This window comes from Myotis yumanensis, unplaced genomic scaffold, assembly GCF_028538775.1.
Source record: "Myotis yumanensis isolate MYYU_CA2020_CCGP unplaced genomic scaffold, mMyoYum1.0.hap1 SCAF_9, whole genome shotgun sequence".
NCBI lineage: Eukaryota > Metazoa > Chordata > Mammalia > Chiroptera > Vespertilionidae > Myotis > Myotis yumanensis.
The window spans coordinates 78,902,063-78,925,494 of NW_027223760.1; the positions used below are offsets into that span (position 1 = coordinate 78,902,063).

The following is a 23,432-nucleotide window of genomic DNA, read 5'->3' on the forward strand; positions in this document are numbered from 1 at the left end:
TCCAGTGTCCATTCTACTCATTCGCCCAGTCCAGTCCTGCAGGAAAAGCTTCATGAAGTTCCCACGCGATCCAGTCACAACCCAGAACTCTCAGACCCTGCGCAGGTCTGAGCTTCTCCGGAGAACTCTGACTCCCCAGAACTGCCCTGGGTTTCTTCACCAAACGTTGACATTTCTCTGTAGTCCCCATGGGCACCACAGAGAAACAAAGAGGAAGAAACACGCAGGCATAAGACTGGGAGGCCCACGTGCCCTTGTGGGGAGACCATGCTATGTGAATGGTCAAGGGACGCTCTGCAGAGGGGACGTGACAGTAGATATTGACAGGTAAATGAGAATTCCATCAACTACTCCATGGACGGAGCCCATTCCAAGCAGAGGGGATGGGTATCTGAATACACAAATCTGTGATCAACATGGTGTCCCATCTGAAAATGCCAGGTGGAGATTTGGGAAGGTCCTATGGTAGAGAAGGCTGTTATACTAACCTGGGTGGGGAGAGGCTCGGACTTTATCCTGTTCACAGTGAAGATTAAGAAGGGGAAGACTTACCTCTCCAGTTCTCTAAAGGAATAACAGCAACTTTTGTGGGTAGAGTAGCCCTCTCAATAGACCAAAAGAGAAATCCGGGCAGCCAGGGAGGCATAAGGGGTGGGAGGAAGACTTATGCCTGCACTTTACTCTAGGGCAGGGGTGGGGAATCTTTTTCCTGCCAAGGGCCATTTGGATATTGATTACATCACTCACAGGAGGTCACCAGGCCCAAGCTGTAAAATAGTGGGTGCAGAAAAGAGAATATTGAGCGGCTTCCAAAGACAAATCTCTTCCTGTTCTCAATTTTGCCTTTGATTAATCCTCATGCAGTCCTTGTTTTAGCGCAGGTCTAAACCCCCTTAAAACTTCTCTTCTGTGTCTTAAAAGGTCAGCTGTATGATTAGCACGATTCCTCTTCAGTCATTACCTAGCCCTCCCGAGGAGGCTACATTCGAGTGGCAACAAGGTCTAGTAATAAGAGTCCGGGGACTCCTGTGTCGCCTTCCTTTTTCCTCAATAGCCTCCTGATGAATCAGGAAAACAACAAACCTCCCAGGAATTCATGTCTGCGGCGGCACCTGGCTGCAAATGTGAAAGACACGGAAATTAATCACCGTGTTTTTGTTAGACTCTTTCGCAGGACTGGTGAACATCTTGACAGACATTATCTGGCGCTTCACTGGGGACTTCATGGCGCCGGATCTGGTGTGCCGCGTGGTCCGCTACCTGCAGGTATGTAGCACCTTCCCGGCCGGATGAGTCAAACTGACACCAAAATCAGCTCTGGGAGTCTTCCTGGGGAATCACGCAAACTCCCGCTCCCACACAGCACACTGCGCACCTCCTGCTAGTTGCCAGGACAGGCCACATTGGTGAGATGTTTAAAACGTATTTCTTTTGCTTAGAATAAGACCTATAGAAAGAAAACCAAATAAATGTTGGAGATTATGCCGAAACCGGTTTGGCTCAGTGGATAGAGCGTCGGCCTGCGGACTGAAGGGTCCCAGGTTCGATTCCGGTCAAGGGCATGTATCTGGGTTGCGGGCACATCCCCAGTAGGAGATGTGCAGGAGGCAGCTGATCCATGTTTCTAACTCTCTATCTCTCTCCCTTCCTCTCTGTAAAAAATCAATAAAATATATTTTTTTAAAAAAATGATGGAGATTAAACCCTTATCAGTGATAACACTGGCAAATATGTTCTCCCAGGCAGTGGCCTTTCTTGTTGTTTTGTTGATGGTTTCTTTTGCTGTGCAGAAGCTTTTTATTTTGATGTAGGTCCATTTGTTTATTTTCTCCTTAGTTTCTTTCCATGGTCCTAGGAGCTGTATCGGTAAAGATATTGCTATGACGTATATCTGATATTTTGCTGCCTATAGAGTCTTCTAAGATTCTTATGGTTTCCCGTCTTATGCTTAAGTCCTTTATCCATTTTGAGTTTATTTTTGTGGATGGTGTGAGTTGGTGGTCTAGTTTCATTTTTTTGCATGTATCTGTCCAATCTTCCCAACACCATTTATTGAAGAGACTGTCTTGACTCCATTGTATGCTCTTGCCTCCTTTGTCAAATATTAATTGAGCATAATGGCTTGGGTCCATTTCAGGGTTCTCTGTTCTGTTCCATTGGTCTATATGTCTGTTCTTGTGCCAGTACCAAGCAGTTTTGAGGACAGTGGCTTTATAATAAGGCTTGATATCTGGTATTGTGATCCCTCAAACTTCGTTCTTCTTTCTCAGGATTGCTGTGGCTATTCGGGGTCTTTTTTTATTCCCTATGAATTTTTGGAGAGTTTGTTCTAGGTCTGTGAAATATTTTATAAGGGTTTAATCTCCAAAATTTATAGGAAACTCATATAACTTAACAAAAGGAAGATAAACAATCCAATCAAAAAATGGGCAAAGGACTTCAATAGACACTTTTTGAAAGAGGACCTACAGAAGGCCAAGAGACATATGAAAACATGCTCAAAGTCACTAACTATCCTAAAGATGCAAATCAAAATGGTAATGAGATACCATCTCACACCTGTCAGAATGGCTATCATCAACAAATCAACAAACGACAAGTGCTTGTGAGGATGCGAAAAAAAAGGAACCCTCGTGCACTGGTGGTGGGAATGCAGACTGGTGCAGCCACTGTGGAAATCAGTATGGAGTTTCCTCAAAAAATTAAAAATGGAACTCCCATTTGAACCAGTAATACCACTTCTAGGAATATATCCCAAGAAATCAGAAAGGGCATATGCACCCCTATGTTCATAGCAGCACAATTTACAATAACTAAGATTTGGAAACAGCCTAAGTGCCCATCAGCAGATGAGTGGATTAAAAAACTGGTACATCTACACAATGGAATATTATGCTGCTGTAAAAAGGAAGGAACTCTTACCATTCGCAACAGCATGGATGGACATGGAGAGCATTATGCTAATGAAATAAAACCCAAATAAGCAATAATAATACTATCAACATTCATATTTAAAGCATTAAATAAAATTTCCAGGTCAGTGGTAAAGCTTTTGACATAGTCTGGCTGTCTCCATCCATTCAAGGTGTTGTAACAAAAATATTACAGAGCAGGTGGCTTATAAGCAAACATTAAAAAAAATTTTAATATGTTATTATTGATTTTAGAGAGAGACGGAGAGAGAGAGAGAAACACCGATGAGAGGGAAATATCAATCAGTTGCCCCCATATGTACCCCGTCTGGGGATGGAACCCACAACCTGAGTATGAGCCCTGATGGAAATGAAACCAATGACCTTTGGGTGCACTGGATGAAGCTCAGCTAACTGAGCCACACCCGCCTGGACAAACAACAAACATTTATTTCTCACAGTTCTGGAGGCTAGAAGTCTGAGGTCAGTGTGCCAGCATGGCCCAGTGAGGGCCCTCTTTCAGGCTGCAGACCTCTCATTATGTCTTCATGTGGTGGAAAGGGCAGGGGAGCTCTAAGTTCTGTTTTATAAGGGCACTAATCCCATTCATAAGGGCTCCACCCTCATAACCTAATCACATCTCAAAAGCCCCACCTACTAATACCATCAAGTTGGGCTTTAGGATTCCAACTTGTGAATTTGGGGAAGATGCAAATATTCAGACTATACATAGCACTAGTTAAATAATCTCGAGAAATGTTTTCAATTTCTTTTTGCTTTTTTTTCTCCTCAAACTGACCCAACACTGGCTACTGTTGTTTTTGAAAAATGTTGGCAGTTTGTTAGAAAATAGATATTCTCTCCAGTTGTTTTAACTTGTATTTCTTGTATTACTACCCAAATTCAACCTTTTACAATATCTATTGGCATTTGAATTTCTTCTCTAAATTGCTTATTATCCTTTTTTTAATTCTTTTTATAACCAGCATACTTAGTTTCTCAGTTATTGCTAGTATCTATTTTTAGATTAAAGACATTTACACTTTGCCTGTCAAATATGCTTCAATATAAAATATAATTGTAAAAAAATATATATTGGGTGTGAAATATTACCTATGTACCATATATATTTCATTATTAATACATCATCCATGTATGTAACATAGATCGAGACACAGCAATAAACGCAATTGAACTTTGTATGGAAAGAATGGACCATTTTATAACTGGTGTTAGGATTGATGTGTTCTATTCCTGAGTTCTTAAAATGATTTCCCATTAATGTATTTTATTTTTGTTGCCAGTACTTCAGGTCTAAATTATTGTAGCTTTACAGAGGTATAAGACATTTCTGGGAAATGTTAATCCTGTTAGATTCCATTTGTTAGTATGACTTTTTTTTAAGAATCTTTGCATCTATATTCATAAGTGAGATTATGATTTTCAGTTGTTCTATCATTTTCAGATCTTGGTAATGGAATTATTCCATCTTCATAAAATAGAAAGTCATTACAATTAAAAATCTCCTTTTGTGTTCTGCGCCTAACCTTGAGAGTTTAGATGTGAAAGAGCCCCTATTACTCTCTGAGGCTGGTATTTTCTCAGGGGAAATATTTAAAACATAGTTCTTCTTAAGGATTTTTGTTTCCATATTTCTTCTTGAGGATTGATAGAGTAAGCAGATAAATATTTTCAACTGCTTACTCTATCAATTGCTGAGAAACAAACCACATCAATACTTAGTAGCCTAAAACAACAAACATTTAATATCTCACAGTTTCCATTAGTGGAGAATTCGGGAATAGCTTGGCCTGGCAGACCCAGCTAAAGGCTTATCACAGAGCTCCATCAGCTCTTGCCCAGGACTGCCATCACTGGGAGGTCTGATCTGTATTACACAGTTAACTTTCAAGGTGGCTCATTCACGTGGCCGGCAAGTTGGTGCTAGCTTTTGACAGAAGATTCAGGTCCTCTCCACAATATTCCTTAGTGGCCTCACGATCTAGCAGCCAGCTTTCCTGAGAATCAGCTACCCAAGGGAGCCTGGTAGAGGCACATGTTTTATGAACTCGTCTCAGAAATTATACATCATCACCTCCACATTATTCCATGGGTCACACGGTCAGCCCTGATTCAGAATGGAAATAAAAGACCCACAAAGGAGCCAACCAGGAGGCAAGGATCATTGGGGATACCTTGGAGACTTGCTGCCACTCTTTCCTTCACATTTTTCAAATACATGGTAACCTATGTCTTTTCTAATCGCTAACTGAAAATGTCCTTTTGACCCTTAGATATTCATGTCAATAATATTCCTTCTAATAGTATCCTATATAATAAAATCCCAGTGACCCTTATGGCGGAATGACCAGAACGACTGGTCACTATGATGCTCACTGACCACCAGGGGGCAGACGCTCAACACAGCAGCTGCCCCCTGGTGGTCAGTGCACTCCCAGCAGTGGGAGTGCTGCTCAGTCAGAAGCCAGGCTTACGGGTGGCAAGTGCAGCGGTGGCGGGAGCCTCTCCTGCTTCTGTGGCAGGGCTAAGGAGCTGTGAGCCAGGCAGTAAGGAGTGAGCAGGCGGGCAGTTAGGAACTAGCAGGTGGGCGTTTAGGAGCGAGGGGTCCCTAATTGTGAGAGGGATGTCCCAGATTGTGAGAGAGTACAGGCTGAGCTGAGAGGCCCGGCACCCCCACCCACCCATGCACAAATTTCATGCACCACATCTCTAGTAAAAATATATTTAAAAAATAAGCATAAGCTTACTTGACTTTGGGTGGTGAACACACAGTGCAATATGCAGATGATGTGTTATAGAATTGTACACCTGAAGCCTTTGTAATTTTATTAACCAAGGTTACCTCAATAAACTTAATAAAATGTAAAAAAGAAATATAAATTATATTTTTTAAAAATAAGCTGAGTAATGAGATATTCATAGGGGTTTAGAAAACCTCTGACAGAGCCCTGAGAATCTAGAAGACCAAGGGCACGCTCAGGACGGTGCCCGTGCTAAGGAAGAAAGAGAGAAGGCCATGACCTCTCGCCTTTGGCTGACCTTAAAGCTCTGTGCAAGCAGGAAGTGGGGGCAAAGGCAGAGCCGCCATTGTCTGGCTGTGTCAAAACTATGCCCGACATTCACACAGAGACTCTCAGCGATGAATGGAAGACACACCGGCTCCAGGCATCCGTCCATTGATTGCGACACTCCTATGAGGGATTTTGGGAATGAGGGAGGCTGAGCCAAGTGAGGGCTATGAGTTTATGGGAAGTATCCGTACCTGCCACTCAGTTTGGCTGTGATCTTAAAACAATTCTAAAAGATGTGTATTTTTAAATATATTTTATTGAGTTTTTACAGAGAGGAAGGGAGAGGGATAGAGAGTTAGAAACATCGATGAGAGAGAAACATCGATCAGCTGCCTCCTGCACACCCACTACTGGGGATGTACCCGAAACCAAGGTACATGCCCTTGACCGGAATCGAACCTGGGACCCTTCAGTCCGCAGGCTGACGCTCTATCCACTGAGCCAAACTGGTCAGGGCGATGTGTATTTTTTAAAAAATGGAATGAAATATCCAAGAACTGTGGGACAATTACAAAAATGTGCAAAAAAATTAATGTAATCCATTACATCAAAAAGGTAAAGAAAATGTATATGGTCTTATCAATAGAAACAGAACAGTACTTGACAAAATTCAACACGCGTTTATGATTTTTTTAAAAACTCAGAAAACTGCATAGTTGGAAACTTCCTCAACTTGATAAAGAATACCTACAAAAATACTTATAAAATAACCTCATACTTAATGGTGAGAAACCAGAAATTTTCCTCTTAAGACCAAGAACAAGGCAAGGATGCTCCCTCTTGCCATTCCTACTCAGCACTGCACTGAAAGTGCCAACTAATTCAACGGGACAAGGAAAGCAAATAAAAGGAAACAGATTGGAATAAAAATAACTTTGTTCACAAACAAGACTGTTTATATAAGCAATCCAAAAGAATTGGAGGAAAACCCTATAGGACTATTAAATGGAAATATTAAGGTTCCAGAATACAAAGTTAATACATAAAGGCAATTGTGTTTTTTCATATATCAGCAATAAAGATTTTGAATTTAAAATTAAAACCACAATAGCATTTATGTAGCACCAAACTATGAAATACTAAGGTGTAAATTTAATAAAATACATGCAAGATAAATATTTTAAAACCACAAAAGTCTAATGAGAGTAATCAAAGAATATCTAAGTAAGTGGATAGATATTCCATGTTCATAGATAGGAAAACTCACTACTGTTCAGATGTCAATTCTGCCCAATGTAATGTACAAATTGAATGCATTCCCAATCAAAATCCCGCCACAGTATTTTATAGATACAGACAAACTAAAGTTTATATGGACAGGCACGAGGCACAGAATAGCCAGCACAATACTGAAGAAGAACAAGTTTAGAAGAGAAATCTGATTTCAAGACTTAAAATAAAGCTACAGTAATTAAGGCAGCATGGAATTGGTGAAAGAATCAACAAGTAGATCAATGGAACAGAAGAGAGGCCAGAAACATATTCCCACAGTCAACCTGTACCACCTTTTTAATTTTTTCTGTAAATCTAAAATTGTTCTATAGAAATAAAGTACACTAAATATTTTTTAAGTCCGTCTAGGAATCCTCCTTTAAACGAATCTGGTCTGGATCTTTAAAAATAAAATTTCTCTAAATTTCCTCTATTGAAGTCTCACATCTCCACAAGATTTTATTTGGTTTCGTATTTCCTAGGTCATTTTTGTCAGAATTGAGGGGTGGGGTAGTGAGAATTCAAACATATGTCCTCAAACTGCCGTCTGTTCTCCAAATGGTATCCCATATGTTGTTGATGTGTAGAATTTTCATTGTTGACATTTATGAATTGACTATAATTGTACTTCAATTTCCTTCTTGACTCGAGTTAATTATAAGGGCGTTTACATTTCCAAGTGGTATTAAAAAACATAATACTAACGTCAGCTTTTATTGCTTGTAAATCGGCACAACTGCCACTTTTTGGAATCTATTGAGGGTTTTTTTTTCATAGTTTCATTTATGACCAATTTTTGAAATATTGCCCTGATATTTTACAATAATGTGTATTATTCTTAAATTTTGTTTTTTTCCTATCTATGTATAATAGTATTTGTTCCTCTGTAAAGCTTTGAGCATTTTAGTAGTTTATATTTAGTGTTATGTTATTAGTAAGTTTATTAATATTTTCTTGCCATGATGTTTTGTATCTTTTACTAATAGAAATAACCCCTTTGTCACATGAACTGCTATTTGCCTTAAATTTAATTTGTCGAGTAGTAGTATTGTAATGAATGCCTCCTTCTCATTTTTAGTTGCTTGACATTCCTATCTATCATTCCATTTGTAAACTTTAATAACCATTTGGTTTTAGAGGTTTCTCTTCTAAACAGGACACAGTTGGATTCGGGGAGAGTTTTGTAACCAGTCCTTGTTTGTTTCAGTGAAGGGGCTCAAGCCATTTCTACTGATCGTGACAAGTCGTGTTTGGTGTTATTTCAGGCACCTCATTTAATGTTTCCGTCTTATACTTTCTTCCTATTTGCTTGTGTTTCCCTTCCTATTTGGTTACTAATTATGATAGGCTAAGAGTGGCCCTCAAAAAATATCCAGTTCCTAATCTCCAAAGCCAATGCATGTTTACCTTATGTGGCAAAAGAAAAGAAAAAGGAAAAGAAAAAGAAAAAGAAAAAGAAACCATAGAAAACTTTGCAGATGTGATTAAACTAAGGATCTTGAAGTGGGGAGATGACTCTGCATTATCCTGGTGGGTCTGCTACAATCATCTCTATCCTTATAAGGGGGGAGCTGACTCAGAGACAGAGGAGGCATGGGAACCACAGACTTGGAGGTGGGATGGGTGTGGTCAGAGGATGCTGGCGGCCGCCTGCAGCTGGAGAGGAGGTCCTGATGCTCCTCAGCACCTCCAATGCAAGGGGGGTCCTGGAACACCTTGATTTTGAGCCTCTATAACTGATTTCGGGCCTCTGGTCTCCAAAAATGAAAAAATACATTCATGCTGGTTTAATCCACAACGTTTGTGGTAATTTGTTCCAGTAGCCATAGGAAACTAATAAGATAATTTTCTCCATTTTTATTTCACTCTATGATAGCTTATCTTTAATTTTAAATTTAATATCAAAGTAAAAAGCAAAAGAGACGCCTGGATGCCTAAATGGAAATGTAACATGACTTCTTTCCTTCTACCCTCTCTTCTCAACTTCCCACATTTTTTTCTGAAATACATCATAACTATACTCATAGCTGTTTGTAAACATTTTGTGTTTTTCTGACTCATTGCTTACCTTAGCTATTATTATTCAATCCCCTTCCCTCTTCTTGAGTTCTTCATTTTGAAACAATTCCCAATCGACAGAAATATTTCCTCAAGGAAGATTTTTTCAGGAAGGAGAAGTGCTGTTATATTTTCTCCATATATATGAATAATTCTGTGCCTTGGCATAAAAATATATTTATAAAGTCCTTGGATCATACTTTTTCTTTCAAAACTATGAACATGTTTTTATACTCTTTTCCATTTATCTTTGTGAAGAAAAGCATGACCATTTGAGATTAAGGTAACCTTTAATATTTTTTTTACCCCTGCCTAGATGTTCCAAGAGCCCTGAAATTAAATACTCTCTTTGACTGTGTCTCCAAATAGATGGCTTTTATTAACGTTGCCTGTTTCTCCGGGCGCACTTCACCATGACCTTTCTTCCGTGACCTTTCTTCCTGCTCTGATTCGGAGCTGGTGTCAGCCACCTCACTCAGCACAGTCTCCGATGGCGCAGATTCTTATGACCTTTTCACGGTGCACCATTCCACCTCCCAGGGTTTTGCCCCGGGGAGCTCTCTTTCCCATCCCTCTCTGAGGTCACCCCCTCAACAGCCCTAACAATTATGAATTCATGGACCACACATAGAAATCCCAACTTTCTCTAGGGAGTCGATTGTCTGATGTTTTGGTTAAAATTGGCCATCATTTTTCTTCCTGTCCCTATATCACCTTTTTAGCAAGAGGAGAATTTCCCCTTAAATTCCTCATGGAGCCCTCAATCTCTGATCAGTCCTCAGAACCCCCACCTGCTGACACCTTTCGAAATATTAGTGCTGGGCTGTCTTGTGGTCGTGTTACAAAAATAAAGATAATAAAGGGCAGCAATGTAGTTGCTTGGGATTTGGCTGAGCCAGGGAAAAAGACAAAAAGGCACAAATTCAGACAAAGGTCATTGCCAAAGTCATGTTATTTCCTTTTCATTTTAGAAAAATTCAGATAGTCACCCTTCAACTCCAGTCTTTGCATTCCTCCTCTACGTGCTCTGGATTTGACCTGAAGGTTCGAGAGCAGAGGGATGCTACATTCCGAGTAGAAAGAGGCTCAGAGTTAGCTGAGGATTTTTCTCCTTGCTCATCCCTTCAGAGCTATTTCCTGTCATTACAGTTTGAGTGTGCTCTTCACATGAGGGATACTAAGGTCTCATATCCCAATTTCCTTCTCGAAAAGTATGCAAATAGCACTGCACACAGGGTAATTACAGGGCTGGACAAGGTTAATAAAAGAGAGGGTGGGGAGCAGGAGGGGAGACCCAAGGACCTACTGTAGGGAGGAGTTCTACTGGGGAAGTATAGGAAGGGGAGCTCTGAGTGTCTGCTCCCAGGATGACAAATGACTTAAACCAGCCTGTTTCAACCCAAACCCTTCTTTCATCATCTCTCAACAACTTGCGCAGATAAAAGGCAAGTGGACGTTTTGTTTCTAATTATTCTGGGATGTCCATAATGACAGAGAAAATTAGATTTAGCTTTAAAAGTCAAGCACCAACAAATGTACCCTGAAAATGTCCGGAGAGAGACTGATTCTGAAATGCAGAGTCTCCAGGAAACCAAGCGAGTGAGTGAGCCCGAGAGAGCTGGGACCATCTCAACTGTCACCACTAGCAACGCCAGTTCCGGCATCAAGAACAGCAATCTGCTTCCTAGGATGGGAGTCAGCCTTCCCCTCCCTACCCCAACCCCACCTCCCCAGGGTTCAGTGCCCCGGTTTCCAAACAGCACAAAGCACTCCTCTTTCCACTGGGCACCTTCTCTCACCTCTGTGATGTCACACAGCTCCTCTCGTTTCTGCCTCCAGGTTGTGCTGCTCTACGCCTCCAGCTACGTCCTGGTGTCCCTCAGCATAGACAGATACCATGCCATCGTCTACCCCATGAAGTTCCTACAAGGAGGTGAGCTGTCTCAGCCTATTTTGTAGGCCTGCTATAAAATCTTGACTACAAGGTATGGTCAAATGTCATTAAAAATGTGACAAAAGCCCAACTTGTGGAAAATAGATAATGTCTTTAAAATACCATTCTGCAAAATTTACACCCAAGGTAGCAAAATTAATAGAGCAAGCAGAACTTTAGACTAAATAGAATTAATGTCATCAGATACTACTGAATACATACTATTGGAGCAGATACTTTGGCAACTTGATCATATCTAATGAATTGTAGCCCTTGACATAGAAATTCTACTTCTTGGCATCTTCTCTGGGTGCATGTATACATGTGCTGTGTCTTGTAGCATTGCTTAGAATAGCAGGAATTCAGTGCTACCCTTGGTGTCCCTCAATGGAGGAATGGCTAGCTGTCCTGTAGAAGTTTTAGTAGCTTAGGTGCATTGATTGCATGCTATGTGACACCCATGACTCTAATCCTCACAACAGCTCTGTGAGGTAGGCTCTAGTATCATCTGCATCTGCCAGTCTAGGCAATTACAATTCAGAAAGTAAAAGTAACTTGCCCAAGGTCATGCAGCTAGTAGGTGCAGGGGCTGGATTTGAACTCAGATGGTGTGGGTCTAGCTCAGCTGCCTGTGACATACCCTGTCTCTCTCAATGAGGATGTGGTAGAGCCACGGGCAGTAACGTGCATTGACATAAAAATGTTCAGTGATACAACAGCATACAGAGAAACCCATGCAGTATGATAAGATTAACATAAAGAAAAAGTCAAAGCAATGCTATATATTGTTGAGAGAGGCAGAGGAGAGAATGCAAGAAAAAGGGAGATCCCTGAATAATATACAGTTGCCTGCAAGGACGCCCACCACCTAGTCCTCACTTCTGGGAATGAGAGCTGGGCAAGCCAGAGTGACCACATGCAAAAAGGTAATTTTAACCTGAAACATATCAATTTATTGTGTGCAATTCAAAGTAATTTAATTTACCTATTTCATAGGCTTTATCTAAGGTGTGTGTGTGTGTGTGTGTGTGTGTGTGTCCAACACCAAGCTTTTAAGCACTGCCATGTCCCGGGGATTATGGTGATTATGGTAGAGAAGAAAGCAGGGAATAGGATGAGGGGAAATGGGAGAGACAGTCTATGATACATGTATACAAAGGTGTGATACACTTATTCATCCATTTGCTTATGCCCAGCGGGCTCCAGGAAGGAGTGAATGTGGTCTATAAAAAGACACCTCCACCAGTGTATTTTAAGTTGAAGAAATAGAAGAGAAGGGAAAGTACGTATCAGGAAGCATGTGGGGGTGTCTCAGGACACCTGCTGGAGGTGGAGGGCCTGGGGTCTATAGCCAAGAGGGAAGCATGGTCAGTTACATGTCTCCCCATATTCACCGGGTTAAAAAACCCCACTGTTTAGCTCAGAGCAAATATGATGAGTTCTGGGAGATACTGTGCAGTATTCTGAACAGCATCCTAAATTACAGGAAAGGCAGCGATGAATATCATAGTGTTCTTTTAAATATGTAGAGCCATTTATTTCCTCACTATGAAATCAATGAGGCCCAGCCCTTCCTCTGTTTTCTCTGAGCAGAAAAGCAAGCCAAGGTGCTCATCGCCACTGCCTGGGGCCTCTCCTTCCTGTTTGCCATCCCCACCCTCATCATATTCGGGAAAAGGAAGCTCTCCAACGGCGAGGTGCAGTGCTGGGCCCTGTGGCCCGATGACTCCTACTGGACCCCGTACATGACCATCGTGGCCTTCCTGGTGTACTTCATCCCTCTGGCCATCATCAGGTGAGAGGCCCGCAGGCCAGACCCCAAGGGAGGTTTCCTGGTTTGTCAACTGCCTCTCTCCTCTCCTACAGCCCACTCACTGTTCCTCATGTTCTTAGGGGAAGTGGCTGGGACACACGCTTTTACCTAAAGCTTGTGCTAAGCCCAACTCCTCCAAGTAGACACAGTGGTTCTCAACCTCTGGCTCTTTAACTACAGTTCCTCATGTTGTGACCCAACCATAACATTATTTTCGTTGCTACTTCATATAATGTTGCTACTGTTATGAATCGCAATGTAAATATCTGATATGCAGGGTGGTCTTAGGCAACCCCTGTGAAAGGGTCGTTCAACCGCCAAAGGGGTCACGACCCACAGGTTGAGAACCACTGAAGTAGAGCAAGGGGCAGGGCACTAACATTTGCTGAGTGTGTGCCATGAGACAGGCACTGGGCTAAGTGGCTAACAGTTACCCCATTACTCATGCTTCAACTCTATGAAAGAACTACTGCTGTCCCCATTTAATAAATGATGATACTCAAGCTCAGAGAGGTTAAATAACTTACCCAACATCACACAGGATTTGAACCCAGGTCTGATTTCACACCTTGCTCTTTGTCCAGCCTTTCAAGTATAAGACATAGTACCAGTTCCAGAAATCTTATCACTGAAGAGATAGTTGAAACAAAACTGAGAAAAAACAACAACAACACAAAACATAAGTCGAGTGTGTGCACAGGAGGTCAGGTAATGGCAGGGAGCATTTCCCGGAACCCACGTTGAAGGATAGAAGAACTCAGATAGGAGAAGGGGAAAGCAGAGGGGCAGTTGGCTCCCTGGTGACCGGAGGTCAGAGTGAGTGTGGCAACAGGAAAGGACAGGCAGGCAGAGCCAGTGGGAGAGAAGTTGGCAGTAAGCTCTTTCTGGTTGGGGCGAGGCTCGACTGGGAAGGGCCTTAGAAACCACCCTTTGTCCTGTGGCCAATGGTGGGCCAGAGCTGGTCTTTCAGCAGAGAAGACCACAGCCACCTGGACAGGACAGGCCCCACCTGGTCATGTGGTAGGGCCACCTCTGGAAGGGTGAGTGCATGGGTGGGGCTGCAGGGAGCTATCTGGGTGTTCAGTGTGGATACAGGGCATGCCAATCCTGCGATCCTGCACCCTTTGAGTGTCCCCAAGCCTGCCATGGAGTTTCACATACTTTGTCCTTGGCAAAGGTAATCAGCCTTTGGTAGCATACATAATATATATATATATATATATATATATATATATATATATATATATATATATACCAAGCGACTGGAACGACCAGAACGACCAGAACAACTGGTTGCTATGACGCACACTGCAGCCAGCCAACCCGCCTGATGGGGGCGGGGCCAGCTGGCCAACCTCCCTGCCCCCAATCGGCCGGGATCAGGGTGGGCCAGCCAGACCTCATCCATGCACAAATTCATGCACCAGGCCTCTAGTGCTATGATAAAAACCCTTGTCCTTAAAAAAAATCACTTGAGTCTCTGATCAGTACCTCCAAAGTCCTTCTTGTGGAATTGCTAGATCAAAGATGATGCTCACTTTAAGACTGATGCATAGTTATCAACTGTCCTCTGGGAAAAAGGGTTCCTGCCAACAGCAAATAAGAACTCTGGTTTTTCTCCCCCAGACCCAATGGGAGGTGGTACCATTTTTTTTATTAAATCACTAGTGTCCCGGTGCATGGATTCGTGCACAGTAGAAAGAAATTAATTAGAAGAAATATTTTTATATTGCTATTCGCCCTCTCTCTATAAGTGTCAACCAAATTCATAATCAACAATGACTGATGGAAACACAGGCATGCATTTGGCGCCAGTGAGAGCTTATATGTATTGCGCATGCATGAGTCAACTTAGCCTTTTATAGATCTAGAATAAACTTGCTTAATTAGACCTGCTTTCTGATTTAGCTAAACTTTTTCCAGCCCAGTGAAGCACCCCAACTTCTCTTTCAGGTAATTGTCAGCAACACAGCAGTAAATACCAACACGAAGCAGATTATTATTGTAGATCATGCAGGGAGAACAGAGGGTAAAATATTTAACTGCAGCAGTGTTTGACTATATTCTGTGCAGTGAGAAAACCTGAAGTCATTTTCAAGGTCCACCATTTGTTCTTTTCAGTTGGGTCAAGTTTCTAAGCTTTCTAAATCTCCATTTTCCAGCTAATAAAAAGAAAATAGGATTCTACCGAGTCTCCTGTCTACCTATTCCAGGACTCTGTGAGGATCAAATGAGATGAGGCATGAGAAAACGCTTCATAGTCATTTTGTTAAAGTGTGAAATGTTTGCACCTGGCTATGAAGCAAGTCATGTTCCTGGGCTGAAGAAACTGCAAGGAGGCTAGTCGTCGCTAGGGAGAGGAAGCCAGGCATTGCTACATGACATCATTACCCAGATGGTCGGACACTTAGCATATTAGCCATATTATATATATATATATATATATATATATATATATATATATATATATATATATATATATATATATATATATATAGATTGCCAGTCATAGAGTTTAAAGAAAAGCTATCTCATTGTTTCAATGCATTTCTTTGATCATTAAGTGGTTAGGTATTTTCCAAGTGTTTTCTGATATTATGGGAATCACTTGTTCTTCCTCTTTGCTCACATTTAGTCTCAGAAAAAAATAACTAAAGCTGAATTTTGTACAAAAACAGACTTAGGGCTAAAAGGAACGAAATGGCTTGCTCCCCATCAGAGGTCAAACTGGGCAGAGTGATCCCCACAAGCCAGCCCAGTAGCCTGGCTGAGATTATAGATTGTCCCGTCATTCTGTTCAATTGATACATTAGCCTCTGCAGTTCATTTCAACTTACTATGCTCCTCCCCACCAAGTTGAATTTGGGAGGAATCTTGAAGGAGAGATGTAGGTTATTTAGACAACCAATGAAAGGGAAGTCATAGCAACATTAGCAGGGGCACGTGGGTGAGGAGAGAGGCCTGCCCCAGCCCCAGCCCCAGGAAAGTATTTGGGAGGAAGCGGCTAGGCTGTCATGGGCAACTGACTGATCAATTCAGTGACAGCCGCAGGTCCTGGCTTCTCTCCTGATTGATTTCCAATCAGCTCATGAAATCAGTCAAAACCCTTGCTCAGCAGGGCGGATGCCTGCGTGAACCAGGGGCTCCCCCTGTGCTGTCTAGCCAGATCTGCCATGTGGGTCTTTCACTGTCTGAAGTGTCCCCCATTCATTTGAGCTGCTTCTTTCCACCAGGGCTTCTCATCAAACTTCCCTACAACCCAACTTGGGTGTTTTTGTGTTGTCCTTGGAAATAGCATACCCCCTGCTTGTGTGTGTGTGTGCGCACACACGCGCACACACACACACACACACACACACACACAACTTCGACATTTCTGGGTATTTAGTGCCTAGATCCATTTCTGGCATACGGCCAATCCTCCATAAATATCTGTTATGGAAAGAAGGAAGGGAGAAAAGAGAGAGGAAGAGAGGAGTCGTACTGTCTGTGGCAAGCTCATGAGAGAGCTGTGTCTGAATAAAGATGTAGCCATTCTGTCATTAGTTCAATCAGGCTCCTAGGACTTGAAATCCTAGTGAGTGACATTAAAGGCAATACAGTGTTTTTCTGGGTCAACACAACTTCTGTTATTTTCAAATTCACGTGTCATACCTGTCTAACTGCCACTGGGGAGGTTGTCAGCCCTGCTGCAGTGCTTTGCATTGGCTGTGGTTATTTGCTTGCACCTAATTGATACCTCATTCTCCTTTCATTTTCATCTCCGTGAGATCAGGGTAGAGGCAGAAAAGACCCACGGCCGACAACTGTGAAGGAGTAAGTGGGTAAAAGCACGTTTGTCGTGGAGCACTGATTCGTGGTCTATGAAACAAATCCCTTGGTTTTGCATGGGGCATGGGGATCAAGCTGGGAAGCCCAAGCGGAGGCTGGCATATTCTCACCCCCCTAACTTTAGGCCACACTGTGTATTCATTTCACCAAGACTTGGAATAAAATTCAAGGACAATTGAGGCGGTATACACTCCCAGGGTTATTATAATCTTTCATTCTGTCTAGTGCAATAGCTTCCTATCTATCCTTACCCCTTTTACGTCCCTATTCCTTATGACAGTCAGAGCCATTATTTTGTGTGGAAAATTGCTAAGCATGCAATAGAGTATGAAATGAAAGAGAAAAATGTTCCCCCCATATCCCCCTTGTCCTACTCCTGAGGCAGCGCTGTTAGGAACATCTGGTATACCTTTCCAGGGCTGTTCAGTTTAGACACCAGCCTCTGCATCTGTATAGAAACAACACATCCATACTAATAAAAGGTATGATCTTCAAAAAACTGTCAAGCAGCCATTGTTTCATGATAATGCTCAAGACCTCTAACCCTGTGTACAAGGTCCCCGTCATCTTAGGCCACACACACACACACACACACACACACACACGCTGCGGCAACACTGTTCTTCAATTGTGCGATGCTCCCTCCTGTCTCTGAGCCTTTGCACATACTGTTCCCTCTGCCTGAGGGATCATCCCCCTCTGCATTTAAAACACCATTTTTTCTCCAGATCTTAGCTGAGTGGTCACCTCCTCTGGGAAGGTGTCCCTGACCCCCAGGGCAAGTCAGAGCCCCTATTATATACGCGTACATTACCGTATGTTATATCTTCACAGCATTTTGCTCCTTCATACTCATATACAATGTATTAAATAATATTTATTGCTGTATGATAGACTATGTGTGTCACTTATGCTTATGTGGAGGATGGTAATGATCAAGGTGAGGAAGGCTGAGGAAGACGAGGGGAGGCTTCGGGTGCTCCACGTAAGACACTGGGTATCATCTTGTAGGAAAGAGGGGGCGCTGGAGGGCTTTGGAGCCAGGGGACGGTTCTCTGCCCGGGAGCACCAGCTCCCATGGTGGGGTGAGCATCCGACATGGTAGCGGAGTGGAGATCTTAGAAGACTGAGGCAATCATCAGCAGGAGACTAGAAGGGGTGCTCACCTCGGCAGCATGCACACTAAGATTGGAGTGATGCAGGGCAGATAGTGTGGCCTCTGGGTAGGAATAGCACATCAATTCACGAAGCTTTCCATGTTTCTGTGGTTAATGGAGACAGAGCTGCCGTTTGAGAAGATGAAAATGTTCTGGAAATGGACGGTGGTGACGGTTGCACCGCAATGGAAATGTACTTAATGTCACTGAACTGCACACCTAAAAATGGTAAAAATGATACATGCTGTGTTCTGTGTATTTGATCACAGTGAAAACCCACCAACACACATCAACAGAGATGGTAAGTGTTCTGAAGAGCGGGGATGGCGAGGCAGGGGCAGGTAATGGGGACACTTTACAGGGACAAACCACACAACTAGCTGATGACTTCAAAGAAAGAAATGAGGGAGAAAGAGGAGACAGAGATCATTCCGAGGTCTCTCTGATGCGTGACTGTTACACCCCGAGAAGTGGCCTGGTTTGGGTAATAAATTAAAGGGGTGCCCTCCTTACTAGGCATTTTCCCGGCTAACAGTAAAGCTGGTGCTGGCTTTCTACTTGCCTCATTGGTCCTTTAGAGATGAGGTGGGGCCTGGCTAGCGTGGCTCAGTGGTTGAGCATCAACCTATGAACCAGGAGGTCACGGTTCAATTCCTGGTCAGGGCACAGGCCCAGGTTGCAGGCTCATTCCCCAGTGTGGAGTGTGTAGGAGGCAGCTGATAGATGATTCTCTCTCATCACTGATGTTTCTATTTCTCGCTCCCTCTCCCTTTTTCTCTGAAATCAATAAAAATATATTTTAAAAAAACAAAGATGAGGTGGGGGTGACTTAGGCCCACACCCCTAACACGTAAGACCTTTATTCATTCCCACCGTGTATGTGGTTGGTGGTCAATAAATATTTGAATTATTGCTCAATTGTTAATAAATATTTGAATTAGTGATCAATTAAGTACCAGACTTGCAATTATAATATACAGCACCTCCTGTGGCTGTAAGCTTTCCTTGGATTTCATTTCCTTGGGGAAAAGTTTCCCTGCTCTAACAAATGTTCGAGTTAGAGTAGAGAATAGACTCACTAGTAATTTTTGTTCTCATTTGTTTCTTTAATGTAGACATGCAAATTCCAGAAAAATCCCTGGGCAGCTATCTGAGGAGAAGGGGGGATGCTCCAAAAAGGCCGCTAGCTTTCTTAGAGCGCTCAGAGGGGTTGGCTGAACAAGACAGCAGAAGCATTAAGAAGCAGAGCATTTTAACAAGTCATTAATTAAGTTATATTCTAAAGATCATTAAAAGCAATTAGTGCCTTCTCAGCCGCTGCAGACTAGAGCTCCGATTTCTCTCTTACCCAGTGGTTCTCAAGAGGGAAGCTGGTGGGGTTTTAAAATAAAGCAGTGCTTTCCCCCAAGTTTTCAGTGGAGATACTTCATATATTGGAAATGTCAAATGACACGAAAGAAGGCTATTGATGGTTATATTTACCAAAAGGGACATGGGATAGAAATTTTGCCGCGGCTTTTGAGTCATTAACATGTTGATTTCCTGTTAGGCACATAGTATATCGCATAAGAGGAGCTGTGATATTATGTGAAAAATGGGGAAGAGAGAAGGACAGAAAAAGACATTTATTGAGCCTTGGCTAATTTTCCAGCACTGTGGCTGGCCCTTTAAACATTGTCACATTTGATCCCAGAAATCTCCGGAGAGGTTTGTATTGTTAACTCCATTTTCCAGTTTCAACCGGGGCTCACTGTCTTTGTTTGTTTGGGCTACAGCAAAATACCACAGACTGTACACAACAGAAGTGCACTTCTCACAGTCCTGGAGGCTGCGAGTCTGAGGTCGGGGACCAGCGGAGTTCAGCGAGGTTCCTCTTCCGGGCTGCAGACTTCTCTCTGTCTGCACGTGGTGGAATGGCGAGGGTCTCTTTCTAGAAGGGCACTAATCTCATTCATGAGGGCTCCACCCTCATGACCTAAGCATCTCCCAAAGACCCCGCCTTCAGACACCATCACATCGGGCATTAACATGTCCACATTTGAGTTTTGGAGGGACATACACATTCAGGCTGTATTACTCTAATTGCTATGTTATCTGTTGTTTGATAACAAATGATCATAAACGTGATGACTTAAAACAGCACACTTTATTATCTCATAGTTCCTGTGAGTTAGGAGTCTGTTCATGGCTTATCTGGGTCATCTGCTGAGGCAAGGCATCCACCAAGGTGTCAGCCAGGTCTGGGCTGCCCATCAGAGAAGGATCTTTCCCCACCTCTCACAAGTTCTTGGCAGAACTAATTCCCTGGGGTGGGAGGACTCATGATTCTGCAGCCGCAGGATGATTCTTCAATGCCAGCCAATGGAGGCAGATACTAGCAAGACAGATGCTACACTCCCATGTAACCATGAGCATCCCATCACCTTCAGCCCATCACCTTCAGCCCATGCATTGATTAGAAGCAAGTCACAGGTCCCGTCACACCCAATGGAGAGGATCACACAGAGGCCTGAACACTGGAGGCAGGAACCATGGGGCCATAGTAAAGACTAACGTCCGGGTCATGCAACCAGCAAGCAGCAGAGCCGATTACAAATCTAAATCTTTCTCACCCTAAGCCCTGTGTCTGAATTCTGATCTCAACTATACCTCTAACCACTGGGGTGATCTTAGAGAAATTTAAGTCACCATCCTTAGCCTCCTCACTTCAAAAAGTAGCTGCGTCCAGCTGATCTTTCTGGTGGCTTTCAGCTGCAATCGGCTCTGAGTCTATAATCAGCAAATACAGAGCACCCCTTCCTCCATACCACACACTCAGGAAGTGGAAGCCGCCCTCCTGTGTCCTTCTGGTGGGCACCCAGCAGCCATTTATTACCTTTGCTCCTTTCCACAGCGTCATCTACACCATTGTGATCCGAACCATTTGGATTAAAAGCAAAGCCCAGGAGACGGTGATTTCCAACTGCTCAGGTAAGCCTCTAATCTGAAGTGCCCAACTCTTGGCAAACTTTGCCTCGCCGAGGTTTTCTCTAGCAAATAGGAGCTTGGGCTCTGGATACAGCAAGCCTGCACTGTTGTGCCAGGGCCCAGCGGGCAGATCAGACCCCCTTCGAAGTCTCCCCTTCTTTTCCCTGTCCCAGGCAGGCCCTGCCTCCTCCACCTGGCCTCCCTGGAAATGGGGAGGAAGTGGGGGTACTGCGAGCCTGGGCAAGCTATACCAGCCGAAGGACCTGCTAAGCAGCCTTTGAGCCAGAATTCGGGGTGATCCCAGTCTCTCGGGCCTGGTCAGGAGGAGGACACTGGGGTGAAAAGAGAGGACTGTCCAAGAAAACACCATCCATTCACCAAACACCAGAGCAGACATTTCTATTGAGCTGAGTTCACAGACTGAGAAAGCTGCCTTTGATCCTCAGAACAATCCTGGACCCTAAGCCAGTGGAACAGGGCCCATGCTTTCCCCCTGTCCCAACACACCAGCCCCCAGCAGACTGAGCCTGAGATGGCCACTGTAACCTCCCCCAATTCCCTTTCAGTAAAACTTCACTCAGAACACCCACAGGGCATGCACTGAGGTGGTTTATATGATCCAGGCCTGGTTCTAGTGTACAAGGATTCTTCCCATGTTCCCATAGGCAGAACTTAGTCACATGACTACACCCTGCTGAAAGGGAGGCTGGGAAATGTAGTCTAGCTGTGGGCCCCGGAGGAAAGGATCTGATGAAAGCTAATTTGTTTCTGCCACAATGATTTCAGGCCTGTCAGGGGTCCTGGGTCTGCCTGAGCTAAGGAGCTGAGGAACAGAAAAGGCTGTGAGTTAGGTGAGCTAGGTCATACCTCCTCCTAGCTAACCATGACCTCTGGTTTGCCAGAAGGTCAAAAAAAGAAAAAGAAAAAACCCTCACAAGTGGCCATAGTTTCACAGTTAAGCAGGTGAGACATAATGCACTAAAAATATGTAACATGCGGATTGGGTTATATTTGTAGATAAAGAGGCCATCAGTGGTCAGAAATCAAAAACAAATTTCAACTTTTAAAAATTGTAGAAATCAGACATACCTTCTTAACATGTTTAATTATTTAAATGAACCTGAAGTATATAAACTTCCTAACATGTGAAAAATATTTATTCTAAAATATTACTAGGTGGATCCCTTGTTAACAAATCACCTGCACTCATTATAGGTCCACAGATAGCTCCCCCTCCCGGCCACGAATAAATTCTGCCTCATTTTAAAATCCCAGGAGAACAAGGGCCCCTGGCCTCTCCTCTCCCCTCCCCACTTCCGGTGTTCAACCCACAGGAATGGATTCCCAGTGGCTCCAAACGGGCATGACATGCGGGGAAGGTGAGGAGCAGGAACTGGCCACTTGGAGACTAATTCCCAGCGTGGGCCCCCCCAGGGACTCATGCTTGAGCTGAAACAGCCTACGGCGGTTTGCAGAATCTAATGAGCCTGCTGCCTTGAGCCTTCCCCAGCTATTAATGCACAGTGACAGCTGAGTGTAACTGCTTTTCACTCCCGTTCAGGGCCAGGGCTGGTAGAATTAATCCTTTTATCTCCCAATAAAGGAGAATTACGGCGCTTTGTAGCCTGGTGGTGTTTGAAGAGCCGGCCTTAGGTGCTGGAGGCTTTGCATTTCCCAGGGCGGCGGAACTAAAGGTGCTTCTTGCTGGTCTCCCTGGGAGAGTGAAGGGCAGGTAGCTGCTGACACTGTCGCCCAGCTGCTCTGTGCAAATGAGGGCACGTTTCCAGTTTAAGCAGATTTCAGAGCGCAAGTGTCATTCTGGGAACTTTTCTGAAAAACCAACTCGATCAGCCTGAGAGTCTGCTGCTTTCCCAGCAAACAGGATACTTGGAAAGGAGGCAATTGGGTCTGCTGGCTTTTTGACCTGCCTCCCATGGATCTAATCCCCCCGGTAATCTTTGGGTGTACAGACTTCCTATACACAGGTAACAATACTATAAGAAACTGTCTAAATGCAGTAATACCTCTGCTCGCTTCCATAAAGGCAGCTCACAGTCCTCCTGAAATACTATTAAAATTGACATGCTCAGCATAGGGCTTGGCACCTTGACTTCATTATTTTACTTGAATCCTCAACATAACAGAATTTGGTGTTTCCCGTCTAATTTTTAAAATTGGGAAATGGAGGCTGGGAGCAGTAGGCAATTTGCCTCTGGTTACACAGCTGGTCATCGGTACAGCCGAGGTCTGACTCTGAAGCCTGTATCTTCCCAAGAGGCCTCCTTAGCAACCAGGGTTTGTTGGCGTCGACAGTGTTTGGGTAACTCTGTGGGGAGGGGAGGAGTTCTGTGTATTGAAGGGTGTTTAGCGGCACCCCTGGCTCTGACCCACGAGGTGCTAGGAGTAACCTCCCACCCGTGTGACAACCAAAAATGTGTCCAGATGTTGCCCCAATTG

General features: G+C 43.6%; 1 protein-coding gene across 2 annotated transcripts in view; it reads left to right on the forward strand.

Annotated features, from left to right (window-relative positions):
• NPSR1 (neuropeptide S receptor 1) overlaps window positions 1–23,432 on the forward strand; it is a 62,846-nt gene that overhangs the window by 34,740 nt on the left and 4,674 nt on the right. Inside the window, exons 3-6 of one of the 2 annotated variants that reach the window (XM_070425213.1) lie at window positions 1,163–1,266; window positions 11,114–11,207; window positions 12,801–13,002; window positions 20,902–20,978. In XM_070425213.1, the coding sequence (XP_070281314.1) occupies window positions 1,163–1,266; window positions 11,114–11,207; window positions 12,801–13,002; window positions 20,902–20,978 (477 nt within the window). The remainder of the gene's footprint in view (window positions 1–1,162; window positions 1,267–11,113; window positions 11,208–12,800; window positions 13,003–20,901; window positions 20,979–23,432) is intronic. The other variant, XM_070425215.1, reaches the window with a different exon arrangement.